The sequence below is a fragment of the Bos javanicus genome, chromosome 25, assembly GCF_032452875.1.
Source record: "Bos javanicus breed banteng chromosome 25, ARS-OSU_banteng_1.0, whole genome shotgun sequence".
Lineage (NCBI taxonomy): Eukaryota > Metazoa > Chordata > Mammalia > Artiodactyla > Bovidae > Bos > Bos javanicus.
In genome coordinates, this window is record NC_083892.1 from 41,232,718 (window position 1) to 41,247,511 (window position 14,794).

General features: G+C 52.6%; 1 protein-coding gene across 8 annotated transcripts in view; it reads left to right on the forward strand.

Annotated features, from left to right (window-relative positions):
* The window catches only part of MAD1L1 (mitotic arrest deficient 1 like 1), a 243,949-nt gene that overhangs the window by 173,575 nt on the left and 55,580 nt on the right, over positions 1-14,794 (forward strand). For all 8 annotated transcript variants that reach the window (XM_061402349.1, XM_061402350.1, XM_061402352.1 and 5 more), the window contains one exon: positions 11,152-11,242. In XM_061402349.1, the coding sequence (XP_061258333.1) occupies positions 11,152-11,242 (91 nt within the window). The remainder of the gene's footprint in view (positions 1-11,151; positions 11,243-14,794) is intronic.

Sequence of the window (14,794 nt, forward strand, 5' to 3'; positions counted from 1 at the left end):
ACGCTGGACTGGAAGAAGCACAAGCTGGAATCAAGATTGCCGGGAGAAATATCAATAACCTCAGATATGCAGATGACACCACCCTTATGGCAGAAAGTGAAGAGGAACTCAAAAGCCTCTTGATGAAAGTAAAAGTGGAGAGTGAATAAATTTGCTTAAAGCTCAACATTCAGAAAACGAAGATCATGGCATCTGGTCCCACCACTTCATGGGAAATAGATGGGGAAACAGTGGAAACAGTGTCAGACTTTATTTTGGGGGCTCCAAAATCACTGCAGATGGTGACTGCAGCCGTGAAATTAAAAGACGCTTACTCCTTGGAAGGAAAGTTATGACCAACCTAGATAGCAGAGACATTACTTTGCCAACAAAGGTTCGTCTAGTCAAGGCTATGGTTTTTCCTGTGGTCATGTATGGATGTGAGAGTTGGACTGTGAAGAAGGCTGAGTGCTGAAGAATTGATGCTTTTGAACTGTGGTGTTGGAGAAGACTCTTGAGAGTCCCTTGGACTGCAAGGAGATCCAACCAGTCCATTCTGAAGGAGATCAGCCCTGGGATTTCTTTGGAAGGAATGATGCTGAAGCTGAAACTCCAGTACTTCGGCCACCTCATGCGAAGAGTTGATTCATTGGAAAAGACCCTGATGCTGGGAGGGATTGGGGGCAGGAGGAGAAGGGGACGACAGAGGATGAGATGGCTGGATGGCATCACTGACTCATGGACGTGAGTCTGAGTGAACTCCGGGAGTTGGTGATGGACAGGGAGGCCTGGCTTGCTGCGATTCATGGGGTCGCAAAGAGTCGGACACAACTGAGCAACTGATCTGATCTGATCTGAGTCTGCTTTTGCTTATCACCATGTTCCTTCAGATCTGAAGAATGTCAGTAATCAAATACTCCTCTTCCACCCACCCACCCCCATCAGACACCACAGTCACACTTGACAGATAAGTGCCCCTGCTTGTAATCACCATCACGATAAGCTACAGAATATATACTAGGAGACTTGCTGTCTTTTCGCTGTTGTGGTTCAGTTGCTTAGTCGTGTCCGACTCTGCAACCCATGAACTGCAGCACGCCAGGCTTCCCTGTCCTTCACTGTCTCCTGGAGTTTGCTCAAACTCCTGTCCGTCGAGTCGGTGATGCCATTCAGCCATCTCATCCTCTGTCTCCCCCTTCTCCTCCTGCCCTAAATCTTTCCCAGCATCAGAATCTTTTCCAGTGAGTCGGCTCTTCCCATCAGGTAGCCAAAGTGTTGGAGCTTCAATTTCAGCATCAGTCTTTCCAACGAGTATTGGAAAAAGACAAATTGTCTTTTTCTTGGTGTACAGTCCCAGGCATTTCAATTACTTGCCCCTTGATTGGAGCACAGACTGGTGCGGTCACTTCAAAGCCCCCTCCTGCTGCCAGCTTATGTCGACCCGCACAGCCTGCTGCAGCCTCTGATCTGTCCTCTTCCCCATGGTTCCCTTTCTTTCTCAGTAATGTCCTATAAATGCAGTCCTACAATTTTACTCTCTTGAGCCCAGCATCTTTCACTTAGCGTAAGTGAAGTTCCTCCACGGTGTTGTCACCATGAAGCCCCTTATTTTCTGGTTACTGTAGCTTTCTACCAAGTTTGGAAATCAGGAAGTACAAGTTTTCCCAAGTTGTTCTTTTCCAAGGTTGTTTCAACTCCTCTGACGTCTTAACCACGTTAAGTCTTCCTATCCATGAACATGGAATATCTCCCCATCTATTTAGTTTTTCTGTAGTTTCTTTCAGCAGTCTTTTGCAGTTTTCACTATACAAATCTTTTATGTCCCTGGGTAAATTAAAACCTCAGTAGTTTGTTCTCTTTGATGCTCTTGTAAATGGACTGATTTTGTTAAATTCCTTTTTTACAGATTTTTCATTGCTGTTGTTCAGAAATATGGCTGATTTTTATCTATATTGAAACATATTAGTCACTTCAGCCAAAGATTTGTTGATTTTGTTGATATTTTCAAATAACCAGCTTTTGGTTTTGTTGATTTTCTTACTGTTTTCCTGTTTTCTGTGTCATTTATCTCTGTTCTAGTCTGTATTATTTTCTTCCTTCTAGCTTTGAGTTCAATTTGCTCTTCCGTTTCTAGTTTTTAAGATGTATAGTCATGTTATTGATTTGAGATCCTCCTCTTCCCTGGTGGCTCAGACAGTGAAGAATCTGCCTGCAATATGGGAGACCTGGGTTCAATCCCAGGATCGGGAAGATCCCCTGGAGAAGGGAACAGGTACCCACTCGAGTATTCCGGCCTGGAGAATCCTGTGGACAGAGGAGCCTGGCCTGCAGTCCATGGGGCTGCAAAGAGCAGGACACGACTGAGTGGCTTCTTTTCACATGTGGGGTTTAAGGCCGTAAACCCCCCGGGAGCCCGGCTGTCACTGCTGTCTTGTGTTTCCATTTTATTTTCTCCTTTCTTCTCTGATCTGTTGCTTAAGTCTGTTGTTTAGTTTTCACATATTTGTTTTCCAGTTTTTGTTCTATTATTGGGCTTTACTTTCATCTCATTGAGTTAATTCCATTAGGTCAATAGATTTAGCTTACTGAGACTTGTTTTGCAGCCTGACATGTGGTCTTTTCTGGAGAATGCCCACATGCACTTGGCCAGAACGTGTCCTCTGCTGTTGGTCTGAGTCACGGGTTCCCAAGCGCTCTGCTTCCTGCCGTAGTTGCTCCTTTTTATAACTGGGTAGCAGTCCACTGATGGAAACCACAACTTAAACAAATGCGTCCCTTCACTTCTGAGGGATGTCTGTGTTGTTTCCAGCTCGGGGCAGTTATGACCGGAACTGCTGTAAACATTTGTGTGCAGGTTGTATAGGAGCAGTGGTTTCCATTTCTCTAGGGTGGACAGGAGAAGGCGATGGCACCCACTCCAGTGTTCTTGCCTGGAGAATCCCAGGGACAGGGGAGCCTGGTGGGCTTCCGTCTGTGGGGTCGCACAGAGTCGGACACGACTGACCTGACTTAGCAGCAGCAGCAGCAGCAGGGTAGATACCCCAGAGTGGAGTTTCTAAGTAATGTGTTCAGTGTGTGTTTGGCTTTGGAAAATAGTTTGATGGTTGTTTAAACAGAGCTGTGTGAGAGTTTGGGTTCTTCTGTGTCAGCGCTTGGTACTGTCAGCATCCTTATTTTACTTAGCCCTTCTGCTGGGTGTGTAACACTGCACACCACGGCTATCTCACCGTGGCTTTTACATGTATTTCCCACATGACTGATGATGTTGAACGTATTTTCATTAGCTGCAACCTGCTTAACCTTTTTGGTGAGACATCTGTTTAAATATTTAGTTTTCTTGTTGCTGTTGTTTTTTTTGACTTATTGTTGAATTTTGCAATTTCTTTATTTATAGTGGATATGTTTGCCAAATATGTGATTTGCAAATATTTTCTTTTAGTCTGTAGCCTGTTTTTTTGAGTCTGAAAACTTCTTGCTTAGCCTTGCGTATCAAAGATGCTCTCCTATGTTTATTTCTTAAAATTTTATGATTCCACATTTTATATTTAAGCTTCTGACCCATGTTCAGTTGAAGTCTGTGTAAGACATGAGGTTTAGGTGAAGACTTATTTTTGCCTAAAGATGTTTAATTGCTTGCAGACAATCTATGGCAAAGGCTGTCCTTCCTTCACTGAATTGCTTTTATGCGTTTGTCACAAGTCAGTTGGGCGTATCTCTCTCTTTCCTGGACTCTCTGCTTCGCTGCATTGATCCCAGGGTTTATCTCATCAGCACTGTCTTGATTACTGGTGGCCTTGGGGTAAGTTAAAATCTGGCAGAGTGACTCGTCTGATTTCATGCTTCTTCAAAGTTGTTTTAGCTGTTCTAGTTCCTTTGACTTTCTGTATAAATTTTAAAGTTGGTTTGTCTAGATCTACCCTCCCCCCAAAAAAAAAAAATCCTGCTGGGTTTTATTGGCTTTGTGTTAAGTCTGGGTGTCATTGGGGAAGAATTGACACTCTTGCCGTGTTGGGTCTCCCATTCCATGAACGCAGTATCTGTTTATTTACATCTTTGCTTTTTTTTCATCAGCATTTTGTCTTTTCATTATACAGATTCTGCGCGTTTTATTAGATTTATGCCTAAGTGTGTCTTTTTACATCAGTCGTAAGTCTTGTTTTACTTTGCCTTCCTGTTGTGTGCTACGACTGTACAGAAGCGGTGGATTCTTGAGTTGCTCGTCTCACATCCTGTGCCTTACCACATTCACTTTTCAGTTCCGTGAGGGTTTTGGTGTTTATTTTTGGTTGATTCCTTGGGGTCTTACTACGCAGATTCTGCTGTCTATAAATTATCTGAGCTTCCTTGGTGGCTCAGAAGAATCTGCCTGCAGTGTGGGAGACCCAGGTTCTATCCCTGGGTAGAGAAGATCCCCTGGGGAAGGGAAGGGCTACTCACTCCAGTGTTCTTGCCTGGAGAATTCCCTGGACAGAGGAGCCTGGCGGGCCACAGTCCGTGGGGCCACAAAAGAGTCAGACGTGACTGAGCAACTTTCATAAACTGCCTGTACCGGTTTTGTATCTTCTCTGAGTGGTGCGCCTGTGGTGCAGACGTTCAGGCTGGTGTTGCGGTGTCTGCCTCGCTCCTGGTCTTGGGGGCGCTCCTGGTCTTCTGCCGTCGAGAGCGGCGTTCGCTGTAGGTCTTTGTAGGTGTATCAGGATGTAGGCGTCCCCTCCATTCTTGTTCAGTCTTTTATTCTTGGTTTGTCATGAATAGATGCGGAACTTTGTCAAATCCTTTCTTTTTCCACAGATTGATACCTTTGTGTTTTTTCTTCTTTGAACTGCCAATATGGTAGATTATACTGATTTATTTTTCAATTGAGCCAGCCTGACATCACAAGATACGTCTCCTTGGCTGTCACTGTCCTTTCACATTGCTGGATACAACTTGCCCGTGTTTTGCTGATGGTTGCCGGGGAGACCTGACAGGCGAGGCGGATCCGGACTCGAGGGCTCCCTGGACCTGCTCGGGGACTCGAGGGCTCCCTGGACCTGCTCGAGCATCTGCCCCAGAACCAAAGTCTGCTGTCCACTGTTTACTATATTATGCCTTTCACCAGCTCCTCTGACACTAACAGGGGGCTCTCCCCGACCACCTTTCTCTGAAGGAAATCAACTTAGGGCTCTAGTTAATACGTCTCCTGGGCATGAAAGGAGTATTTTAGTTCTAACCCCTCTGTTGGCATTCTAGCTTGCTTGGCAGGTTTATCCGTCCTCTTGCAACTATCACACATGATTGTTCACAGCACCCCAATCATGACCTTCGAGCGGTGAAAAACTTTTGTTAGAATAATACTGCATTGTTGAGCCAATGCTTGCTTATCCATCGTGTGCCTGGGAGTGCATTCGTTGATATACTTGGAATGTAAAAGAGACAAGTAATAGCCGTGGCATTAGCAACATTAGACCTTTGGTTAATAAGCTCTCTCTTTGTTGTAACCCACTACACTTTTGCTCCATAAGAATGTAACTTTATTTAGTACTTTCTGCACGACTCAGCGTTTTTCACTTCTGGAAATGTGTAACTCAGGGTATAAAAGCTCCTTTTGAAAATAAAGCTGCACACCCACTTCACCTAAGCTTGGTCTCCCCATGTCATCTCTCTCGCCGACGCCGTTCATCCTGAGGGTATCCCTGGACTCTGCTGAGGCTGGACCCCGGCAGGTGGTGTTTCCGGTCGTGAGGGACACGGGTGTGTGGGTTTTGTTTATTTTCTGTCCTCATCCATTTCTTTTCAAGCGTAATGCTGGCCTCCTGTGCCAAGCTGGGAATTATCCCTTCTCTTTTCTGGATGAGATTGTGTAGAATTAGCATTATTTCTTCATTAAATGTTTGTACCCTGTAAAACCATGTAGGCCTGGATATTTCAGTTGTGGAAGGGCTCTGAAGGCTGGGCTGTGGGTTTTGTGTGGGCGATGTGGCTGGGCCATGGGCAGTTGTCCGTGTGGACGCCCCCGTGGCTCCTCTGTGTGTCTGCAGGGCCCGAGGTGGGCTGCCCCGTTCCTGGTGCTGCTGCCTGGCCTCTTCCGCTGGAGCCTCACGATTTAATTGGTCTTTCCAGAGGAACAGTGGCAGATTTCTTTCATTTTTCTCATTGATTTCTGTGCTTTATTAGTTCCTTCTGTCTTCTTGAGTTGGGTGTACTTTTCCCTTTTTTTTTTTAGTTTCTTAAGGTAGGAGCTTAGATTGTTGATTTGAAGTTCTTCTTGTTTTCTAATATAAGTGTTTAAGGCTACAGATTTCTCCCTAAGCACTGCTTCAGCTGCACCCCACACTTGACCCCGCACCTGAGGTCTGTCGTGTTCTCATTTTCATTCAGTCACGTGCTTTCTGTTTCATTTGTCATCCTCCTTAAACTGTGTCATTGTGATGTGCTGTCACGTTTTCCAGCATCAATATTCCCTTCTTGTCTTTCTGTTTTTGTTGTTCAGTCACTAAGTCGTGTCCAACTCTTCTGCAACCCCATGGACTGTAGTCACCAGACTCCTCTGTCCATGGGATTTCCCAGGCAAGAATACTGGAACAGGTTGCCATTTCCTTCTCCAGGGGATCTTCCCAGCCCAAGGATTGAACCCGTGTCTCCTGCATTGGCGGGCAGGTTCTTTACTACTGAACCACTAGGGAAGGCCTTCTGTTATGGATACCTGGTTTAAATTCCATTATAGTCTGTGAGTTAGTTTGTATAGTTTTCATTTTTTAATTTGCTAGTGTTTATTGATGCCCCAGGAATACACTCTGTTTTGGAGAACGTCCTGTCTGTGCTTGAGTTGCGTGATGTCGGGTCGAACGTTGTGTGAAGCCCTGGCAGACTGCGGGCCCTTGCTCAGCATCTGTCCGCAGGCTTAACTCCTTGGCAAGGAGCTCTGACATCTCCAAACACACTTGTGGATCCGACTGTTTTTCCTTCCAGTTCTCTCATTTTCCGCTTCACGTCTGTTGAAGCTCTGCCTTTAGGAGCGTGTTCATTTAGGGTTACTGTGTCTTCTTGGTGAATAAACTCTTTTACATTTTTGAAATGCCTCTTTTTTGGGCAGCCACTGTCTAGATATCTCCTCTGAAGCCTCTTTTGTCCACTCTTCCCTCCTTGCCCCTTTCTTCTCTTTGTCCAGCTGGTGGAGGTGATTTGGGATGACTGTTGGTTTCTAGGAGGGTTGCGCGGGTAGTGCCGAGGAGGCCGCACAGCTCCTCTCTGTCCCTTGTTATCAGCTCCTCCGTTTTTCGGTTTTGTTTTCCGCCACTTTGCAGGGGCCGCAGGCGGCCCGTTGCACAGCCGCAGCCCGCATTTGTCTGGCGTATCCCTGATGAGCTGATGGGCTGGCTTTGGGGAAGATGCCTGAGCTTGGGGCGTCAGGTCAGGGGTGACATGCTGTCAACAGTTCCGGCTTCACTTTCAATATAAACAGGAGGAAGCAGGAAGCTTACTTTGAACACTGTGCTCATTGGTCCCCGGGACTCCACAGTCCCGCCTTCGTAAGCGCTCAGCCACGCCCCCGTGAGCTCATGACGTCATCTTCTGCCCTCCAGCACCGCGCCCCCAGCATGGCCACCACCCAGTCTCTGCTGCTTTGTTGGCGGCGTGTAACTGGGGGCTGCCTTTTCGTCCATTTGATCCTCTCTCTCTACATTTTTAAAAAAATATTAAAAAAAATATTCATTGATATATTTGGCCATGCCAGGTCTTAGCTGTGGCATGTGGGGTCTTTAGTTGGGACACGTGGGGTCTAGTTCCTTGACCATGGATCGAACCTGGTCCCCCTGCACTGGGAGCACAGAGTCCTAGCCACTGCACCACCAGGGGCGTCCCTCGCTCTGCCTTTTAACTGGGGGTGTTTAGACCCTTTACACTTAATGTGATTGTTGTGTGCTCAGGTTTGATCTTGTTTTCTCTTCTGTTTGTCCTGTCTCCTCTCCCTCCCGTTTTCCTGTATTTCTGACTCCTCTGAACTTGCACATTTTGTATGATACCCTCTTCTTTCCTTTCTCGGCCTATTAGTTGTAACTTTTTCTTTAGTGGTTGCCTAGGTGTTTAACGCTCCCCCTTCACTCATCCCCGTCTAGCTCCCAGTGACAGATGCCTCCTCACACGATGTGTACCGGTGCAGCTGCCGGCATCCGTCACACAGCCCTCGCGCTCTGGCTGTCATACGTTTTATCTGCACTTAGGTCTTAAAACCCCACCATGTTCTTATTGGTTTTGTTTAACCTGTTTTTAAAATAGTAATTTAGATACTTTTTCAATATTTCAATAGCATGAAGCCATGTTTGCGCCTGCATGGTTAAGACCCCCGTCGCTGCTCCGGCCCGGTGTGGGTCCTCTCCCCTCTGGACTCGTTCCCCTCCACCTGGAGGCTTTCCCGTAGGGCAGCCTGCCTGGATAAGCCCTCTGCTTCTGTGTGTCTGAGAACATCTTTATTTTGCTTTCTCTTTTTGAAAGATATTTTCACTGGGAATAGAATGCTAGGTTGACATTTTTCATTTCTTCCAGTGTTTGATAGATTTTTCTCCTCTTTCTCACTCGCGTTTCTCTGCCGAGAAATCTGCCCTGCTTCTCTGTGGGCGGCGTTTCCTCCCTGTGGCTGCCTGCAGGGTCTCCTCATCAGCACTGGTTTAAGCCCACGTGTTGTTCCATGCACTGGCCTCTTTTCCTGTCTTTCTCATGCTCGGGTCTGTGCGGCTTCTTGAGTCTGTGTCTTTATACTTGGATCACACGTGGACCCTCCTGCAGTATTTTTCTGCCCCCGCCACCTGCAGGGACTCCAGTTACCCATAAATCCTGCTTCATGAAGCTGCCCCATCGCTCACGCTGCTTTCCCTGGTTTTAAAGATTGATTTTCCTCTCTGTCTGCCACCCTGGTAGTTTTTATCACCCTGTCTTCAAGTGCACGAAACTTTTGTCCTGCAGAGTCTCATCCATCACGAATCCCATCCAGTGTTCTTCATCTCGGACGCTGCGGCTCCCACCCAATGGAACGTGCCTTTACTCCCGGAGCTTTTAATAACTTTTCATGTCCGGGGACGCTGATTTAATGCCTGTGCGGTTCTTGGCTGTGCTCCTCATTGTGGGTCGTGTCTTCCTGGTTCTTTCAATGCCTGGTAACCTTTGACCGGGCAGCAGGCTGTGTGTGTCAGCTTGCTGGGTTCTGAGCGCTTCTGTGTCCCTATAAATCTTGGTGCTTTGTTCAGAGGTGCAGTTAGGCTTCTTGGAAAGAGTTTGGTCCCTTCCAGTCTCCCTTTTGTTGATTTGTGAGGCCATTCTGGAGCAGTTCTCTCTGAAGAAAATAACCCTCCCACTCCCGAGTCGACCTTCCTGAATTACCCACAGAGCATGAGTCCTCCATTCCAGCTGGTGGGAGAGGCTCCATCCCTCGCCCCGTGTCAGCGCTGGGCTCTGCTTCCTGGGTGCTTTTTTATTTTTCATTTTATTTATTTATTTTTGGCCATGCTGGGTATCACCACTGCACGCCGGCTCTCCTCTAGTTGTGACAAGTGGGGTTTCTCTGTTGTCACGCACACGTCATTGCCCGTCATTGCCGCGGCCTCTCCCACATGGGGCACGGGCTCTGTGGAGCGCGGGCTCAGTAGCTGCCGCACGCGGGCCCTGGAGCACAGGCTCGGGAGCTGTGGCCGCACGGGCTTCTGTGCTCCCCCACCTGTGGGATCCTCCCAGATCAGGGATTGAACCCACGTCTCCTGCATTGGCAGACGGCGTCTTCACCACTGAGCCAACAGGGAAGCCCCCAGGCACTTGTTTATTTTAAACTATATCAGTATCAGTTCAGTTCAGTCGCTCAGCCATGTCCAACTCTCTGTGACCCCATGAATCACGGCACGCCAGGCCTCCCTGTCCATCACCAACTCCTGGAGTTCACTCAGACTCACGTCCATCGAGTCGGTGATGCCATCCAGCCATCTCATCCTCTGTCGTCCCCTTCTCCTCCTGCCCCCAATCCCTCCCAGCATCAGGGTCTTTTCCAATGAATCAACTCTTCGCATGAGGTGGCCAAAGGACTGGAGTTTCAGCTTTAGCATCATTCCTTCCAAAGAAATCCCAGGGCTGATCTCTTTCAGAATGGACTGGTTGGATCTCCTTGCAGTCCAAGGGACTCTCAAGAGTCTTCTCCAACACCACAGTTCAAAAGCATATCAGTATAGTTCCTATATCAGTATAGTTCCTATAAAAAATGAAGACAAAAATAGCTGCCTTTTTGCAACAAGTGGTGGCCTGCCTGTATACCTGCCTCCACCCCGGGCTTGCTGGGCCTCTGGGCCTTTGGGACGAGAGGGCCCACGTCTGCACCCTGTCCTGGTGGCCCCCAGCCCCAGCTGCATCCACAGCCCACGTTGTGTGTCTTTTCTGTCTTTTCATCGAGTTTGGTCCTTTTCTTGATTCTTGAGTCCTTGCCAGGGTGCAGTCCCACGTGTGGGGGGGACCAGTGGGCACAGGACAGTCTGACCCCACCAGACCCCCGTTGGTCTCACTGCTGCTGTGGAGTCGCGGTCAGCAGAGCCCCCCCAACCTGCCCCCCAACCCGTCCCTCTGAAGTTGCGGTCAGCGGATCCCCCCTACCTGCCCCTCTGGAGTTGCGGTCAGCGGAGCCCCCCCAACCTGTGCCCCCTGCCCCTTGAAGTCGCAGTCAGTGAAGCCCCTCAACCTGCCCCTCTGGAGTTGTGGTCAGCGGAGCCCCCTCCACACGCCTGCACCCGCTGCCTGCCCCCCACCCCGCCCCTCTGCAGTCACGGTCAGCAGAGCCCCCCCCGTTAGTCTCCCCGCCCCTCTGGAGTCATGGTCAGCGGAGCCCCCCCCAACTGCGCCCCCCGCCCCTCTGGAGTCATGGTCAGCGGAGCCCCCCCCAACTGCGCCCCCTGCCCCTTGGAGTCACGGTCAGCAGAGCCCCCCCCGCCTGACCCCCCGCCCCTCTGGAGTCGCGGTCAGCGGAGCCCCCCCGCCCCTCATAGATGCCATGCTGCACTCCTCCACCCCCTGCTTGTGTGTTTTCACAGCTTTTCCTTGCTGTGGCAGCTCTGTGTCATATTTTCACAAGGGCCTATTTAACCGTCTCGTGACCCTTCCTGTTCCCTGCCCAGAGGCCATGCTGCAGTGGCCTCCCGTCACGGTCTGCTCTCCTTGCAGGTTGAAGGTTGAGGAGCTGGAAGCCGAGCGGAGTCGCCTAGAGGAGGAGAAGAAGACGCTGGAGGCGCAGCTGGAGCGGCTCACACTGCAGGTGAGTTCATCTGAGGCTCGCCCGCCCTCCTGTGAGGCTACTGCGCCATAGCTGTCCACTTCCCGGTGGACGGGCCAGACGCCCTCGCTGGCTGAGAGCTTGGGTCCCGAGCCCGTGGCGGGCACCCCCTGCCTCGGGCCGTGCTGTCGCCCCCGCAGCCCTCCAGCCCCGTGTGCTTCGTTGATTCACAGCCTGTTTTCCCGACCGCTGGCTGCAGAGCCCCTGCGGCGCCCGTGGCGGGCATGTGGGCGTGCTCCCCGGGGAGGAGAGGCCCAGCAGAGGGTCCCGTGGTCCGGGGTCTGTCTCCGGTGGGTCCTGCCGGCCTGCAGCTGTGAGGTCCGTAGCTGCTTACACTGTTGCAGTGTTCCTTTGTTTTTCATTTTTATTCCCCTGTCTAAATTGTTCTCAGGCAGGAAACCTGCAGGTCTGTGATTACCCAGATTCTGGACAGGCCATTGATTTTTGTCTTGACACCTATTAGAGGCAAATCAAATCTCTTTTTTATTCCCGATTCCTGGAGACGGGAGAAGTGACATCCTTGATAGAGCGCGGTGCCGGGAGCCGTGGCTGGACGGTGTTCCGCTCCGGACCTGTCATCTTGCTCGGTTTTAATTGGGCCGCAGTCCTGACGCAGGGCGGCTGCTGGCAGGTGAATCCCCAGCCGCCCGTCAGCGGCCGCGTTGGGTCGAGCGCGCCCGAGGTTACGGCTGACAGCTCCCGGGCGTCAGGACGGGGCTCAGCCAGTCCTGCTGAAGCCGACAGTCATGAGGCGCCGCCGCGGCCCTGCTGCGGGTACTGGGGGTCAGACTAGGTCAGAGGGGCAGTGAGCACTGTCAGTCAGTGGGTGTGGGGGATGGGGTCCCGGGTGGGGTCTGCGATGTCGACCACGTCCAGCCTCCTGGGCCCCAGGCGGACCCAGTGTGGGTTGGGGCATCCACGTCTGCAGACCTCAGCTGGAGCCCTCCTCCTTAGCTGGGTGGTCTCAGGCATGTCATGCTTTGCCATCTGAGCCCCTAGCACGTCCTTTATAAAATGGGGGACAATGAGCCCCCGTGGGGGATAACAGGAGCAGTTAACAAGGGCTCAGGGGCCATGTGTGGGCACACCATTGTGAGGGCAGAGACCTTGGTCCCTGGGCCGTGGAGGCCGCAGGAGAGGCAGGCGCCCTGCAGGTGGCCGGATTGGCCCCAGGCTTGGTCTGCGTGACCGCAGAACTGCGGACCCGAGTCCGGGGCAGAGCGGGGGACGCAGGCCGGGGGCGACTCGGCACACAGCCCCTGGCGTGTGTCTGTCTGCGGCTCTGCGGCCTGCTCCTGATGCAGCCCCCCTCCTCTCTCCCCTGGAAGAGTCTTCAAGGCAGGCCGCTTCAAGGAAGATTGATTAAAATCAGCTGCAGTTTGACTTAATTGGGAACATATGCTCGGAGAGGGAGTCGACTAGTTAGAACTTCTTGTAATTAGTTCACAGCTGGTTGGTGAGGCACGCGCTCCAGTTACTGCTCAGAGCCGAGTGCACGCCTGCCTGTCTGCCCACTGGTGCCCGCTTGGTGCCCAGTGGGGCTAGGCAACGCTGCGGAGCAGGCTCCTAGCCACTCCTGTGCTGTGTGGCCTGTCCCGGTCTTCTAGGGTCGTCGGCTCTTCCCACCGCGTCTGGGGTGACCTGTGTGTGTCCCTAAAGTAGGCAACCATCAGGGAGACAAGCCCTGCTTAGCGACGGTGGAACTGAGGCCCCCAGAGCCAGACATGACTGGCCGTTGTGTGAAGGTGGGATGTTCTGATACAGGCTGCTCTCGAGCAGGCCACCTGAAAGTCTGGGCCTGAAGCTGCAGGGTCCTCTGGGAACCAGACTCTGCAGGTCGCACTCCCTCTGCCCTGCCCCCCGCTCTGCGCCCACCTGGCCATTCCCAGCGGTCCTGGTGGGACGGGGCACCACCTGGCACCCCAGCTCCCTACTGCCCTTGGGTGCCCCTCTCCACAGTGGTGGGCCCTGGGCCTGCTGCTGGCTCTGCCCCTCCGTGGTGGTGGCCCTGGTCCCGGTCTGCTCACCAGGACGTGCGGCTGACCCCACCTCCTGCCAGCTGTGGTGGACATGGTGACCCCCAGCCAGGAGAACTGCCTCACAAGCTCACTGCTCTGCAGACTGCATCACCTCGACCGACGGTGCCCTGGGCGTCCACATCGTGGGCCACGTCCAGGGCTGTCGGGGCAGCAAGCTGCCTGGCGCTCTGGAGAGCAGCCCGAGGGCCAGACGCATGGCAGCTCTGGGCCTGGTGGCCACTGGTCCCCCAGCAGGGCCCCTTCCAGTGAGGAGCAAGCTTCGTGCGGGCGGGTGGGAGGCCTCGGGCCCTCTGGCTCCCCTGGGTCCCGGGAGTGGAGCCAGTGTGCTGACGCAGCCCTGCCGGTTCCCCGACGTTATAGACGTGGTCAGGCATACAGCACAGTTGCAAGAGTTTTGCCGTGAGCAGCCCGTGTCCCCCTGCTGGGGACGCTCCCCTGCGGCCGCCGTGACGCACCTGTCCGCCCCTTCCTTCCGTTAGTCCTCTTTTCTTGACGCATTTTAAAGCAAATTGCAAACATCTGTACCTCTAAATGCCTCAGCACGCGCGTAATTAGGCAGAATTCATCTTTGGGGTTTGAGCCCCCGTCCCACCGTCGCTCAGAGTGGGCGGGAGAAGCCCCTCAAGCTGGAGCGTCCCCTCACGTCCCCGCCCTGCCCGCTTCCGGTTTGGGAGGGGGGGGTTGTGCTCAGGAAGGGGCCCGACTGCAGCCCGGTGACATTTACACTGACTGTATCTTTTTTGGAAATGGAGTGGGTAGAAAATTGCTGGGTTCCCTGTGAGCGGAGAAACTGCCCGGCTCCCGCCCTGTTTAATCATAGCGGCCCCCGGCCTGGCCTCCTCCTGCTCCAGGATACAGAGGCTGGGGCGGGGGGGCTGCGGTGGGTTTGCAGCCTTCACTGCTCTTCACGCCTCGCTGCCCCCAGCCACCGCCCACTCTCCACGCAGCAGACCCGAGCCCTGCTGGCCCCTCACCTGCAGGTTCTGCCTGCTGCCCACCCCCAGGCTCAGTCCTTGGATGAGAGGTCCCTCCCCCACCAGTTCTCACCAGCCCTCACTGGCCAGGGAGCCCTGAACCTACAGCAGGTCCAGGCTCTGCTTCTCGGAGCCTGTCTTGCCCTTGGGTCCTCCTGCTGCTGACCGGGGCCTTGAGCATGTCCTGTCCCGGACTAGACAGGTTATTTCCTGATGGCCTGCTGCCGTGCTTCTGGAATGTCCTCTGGGCGTTGCTCCCTGGCAGGGGCAGGACCCTGCAGACCATGGGGCCTGGTGCCTGGAGGGGTGAGCCCCCGAGGCTGTTCCGGGCAGGGTCGGCTGCATCCCTAGTGGCCCAGCTCACCCCCTACCCCCAGCCCTGCAGGCTGATTTTGCTCTGCACGTCTGGTTCCTCGGTGCCGGCCAGGTGATCAGAGCACAGGGCTGGGTGTGGACTGGCGATGGTGGGGCTGTGGCTCTGCGCACGCCAGCCCCTCCACCAGCTGTGACGCTGGCGCCTT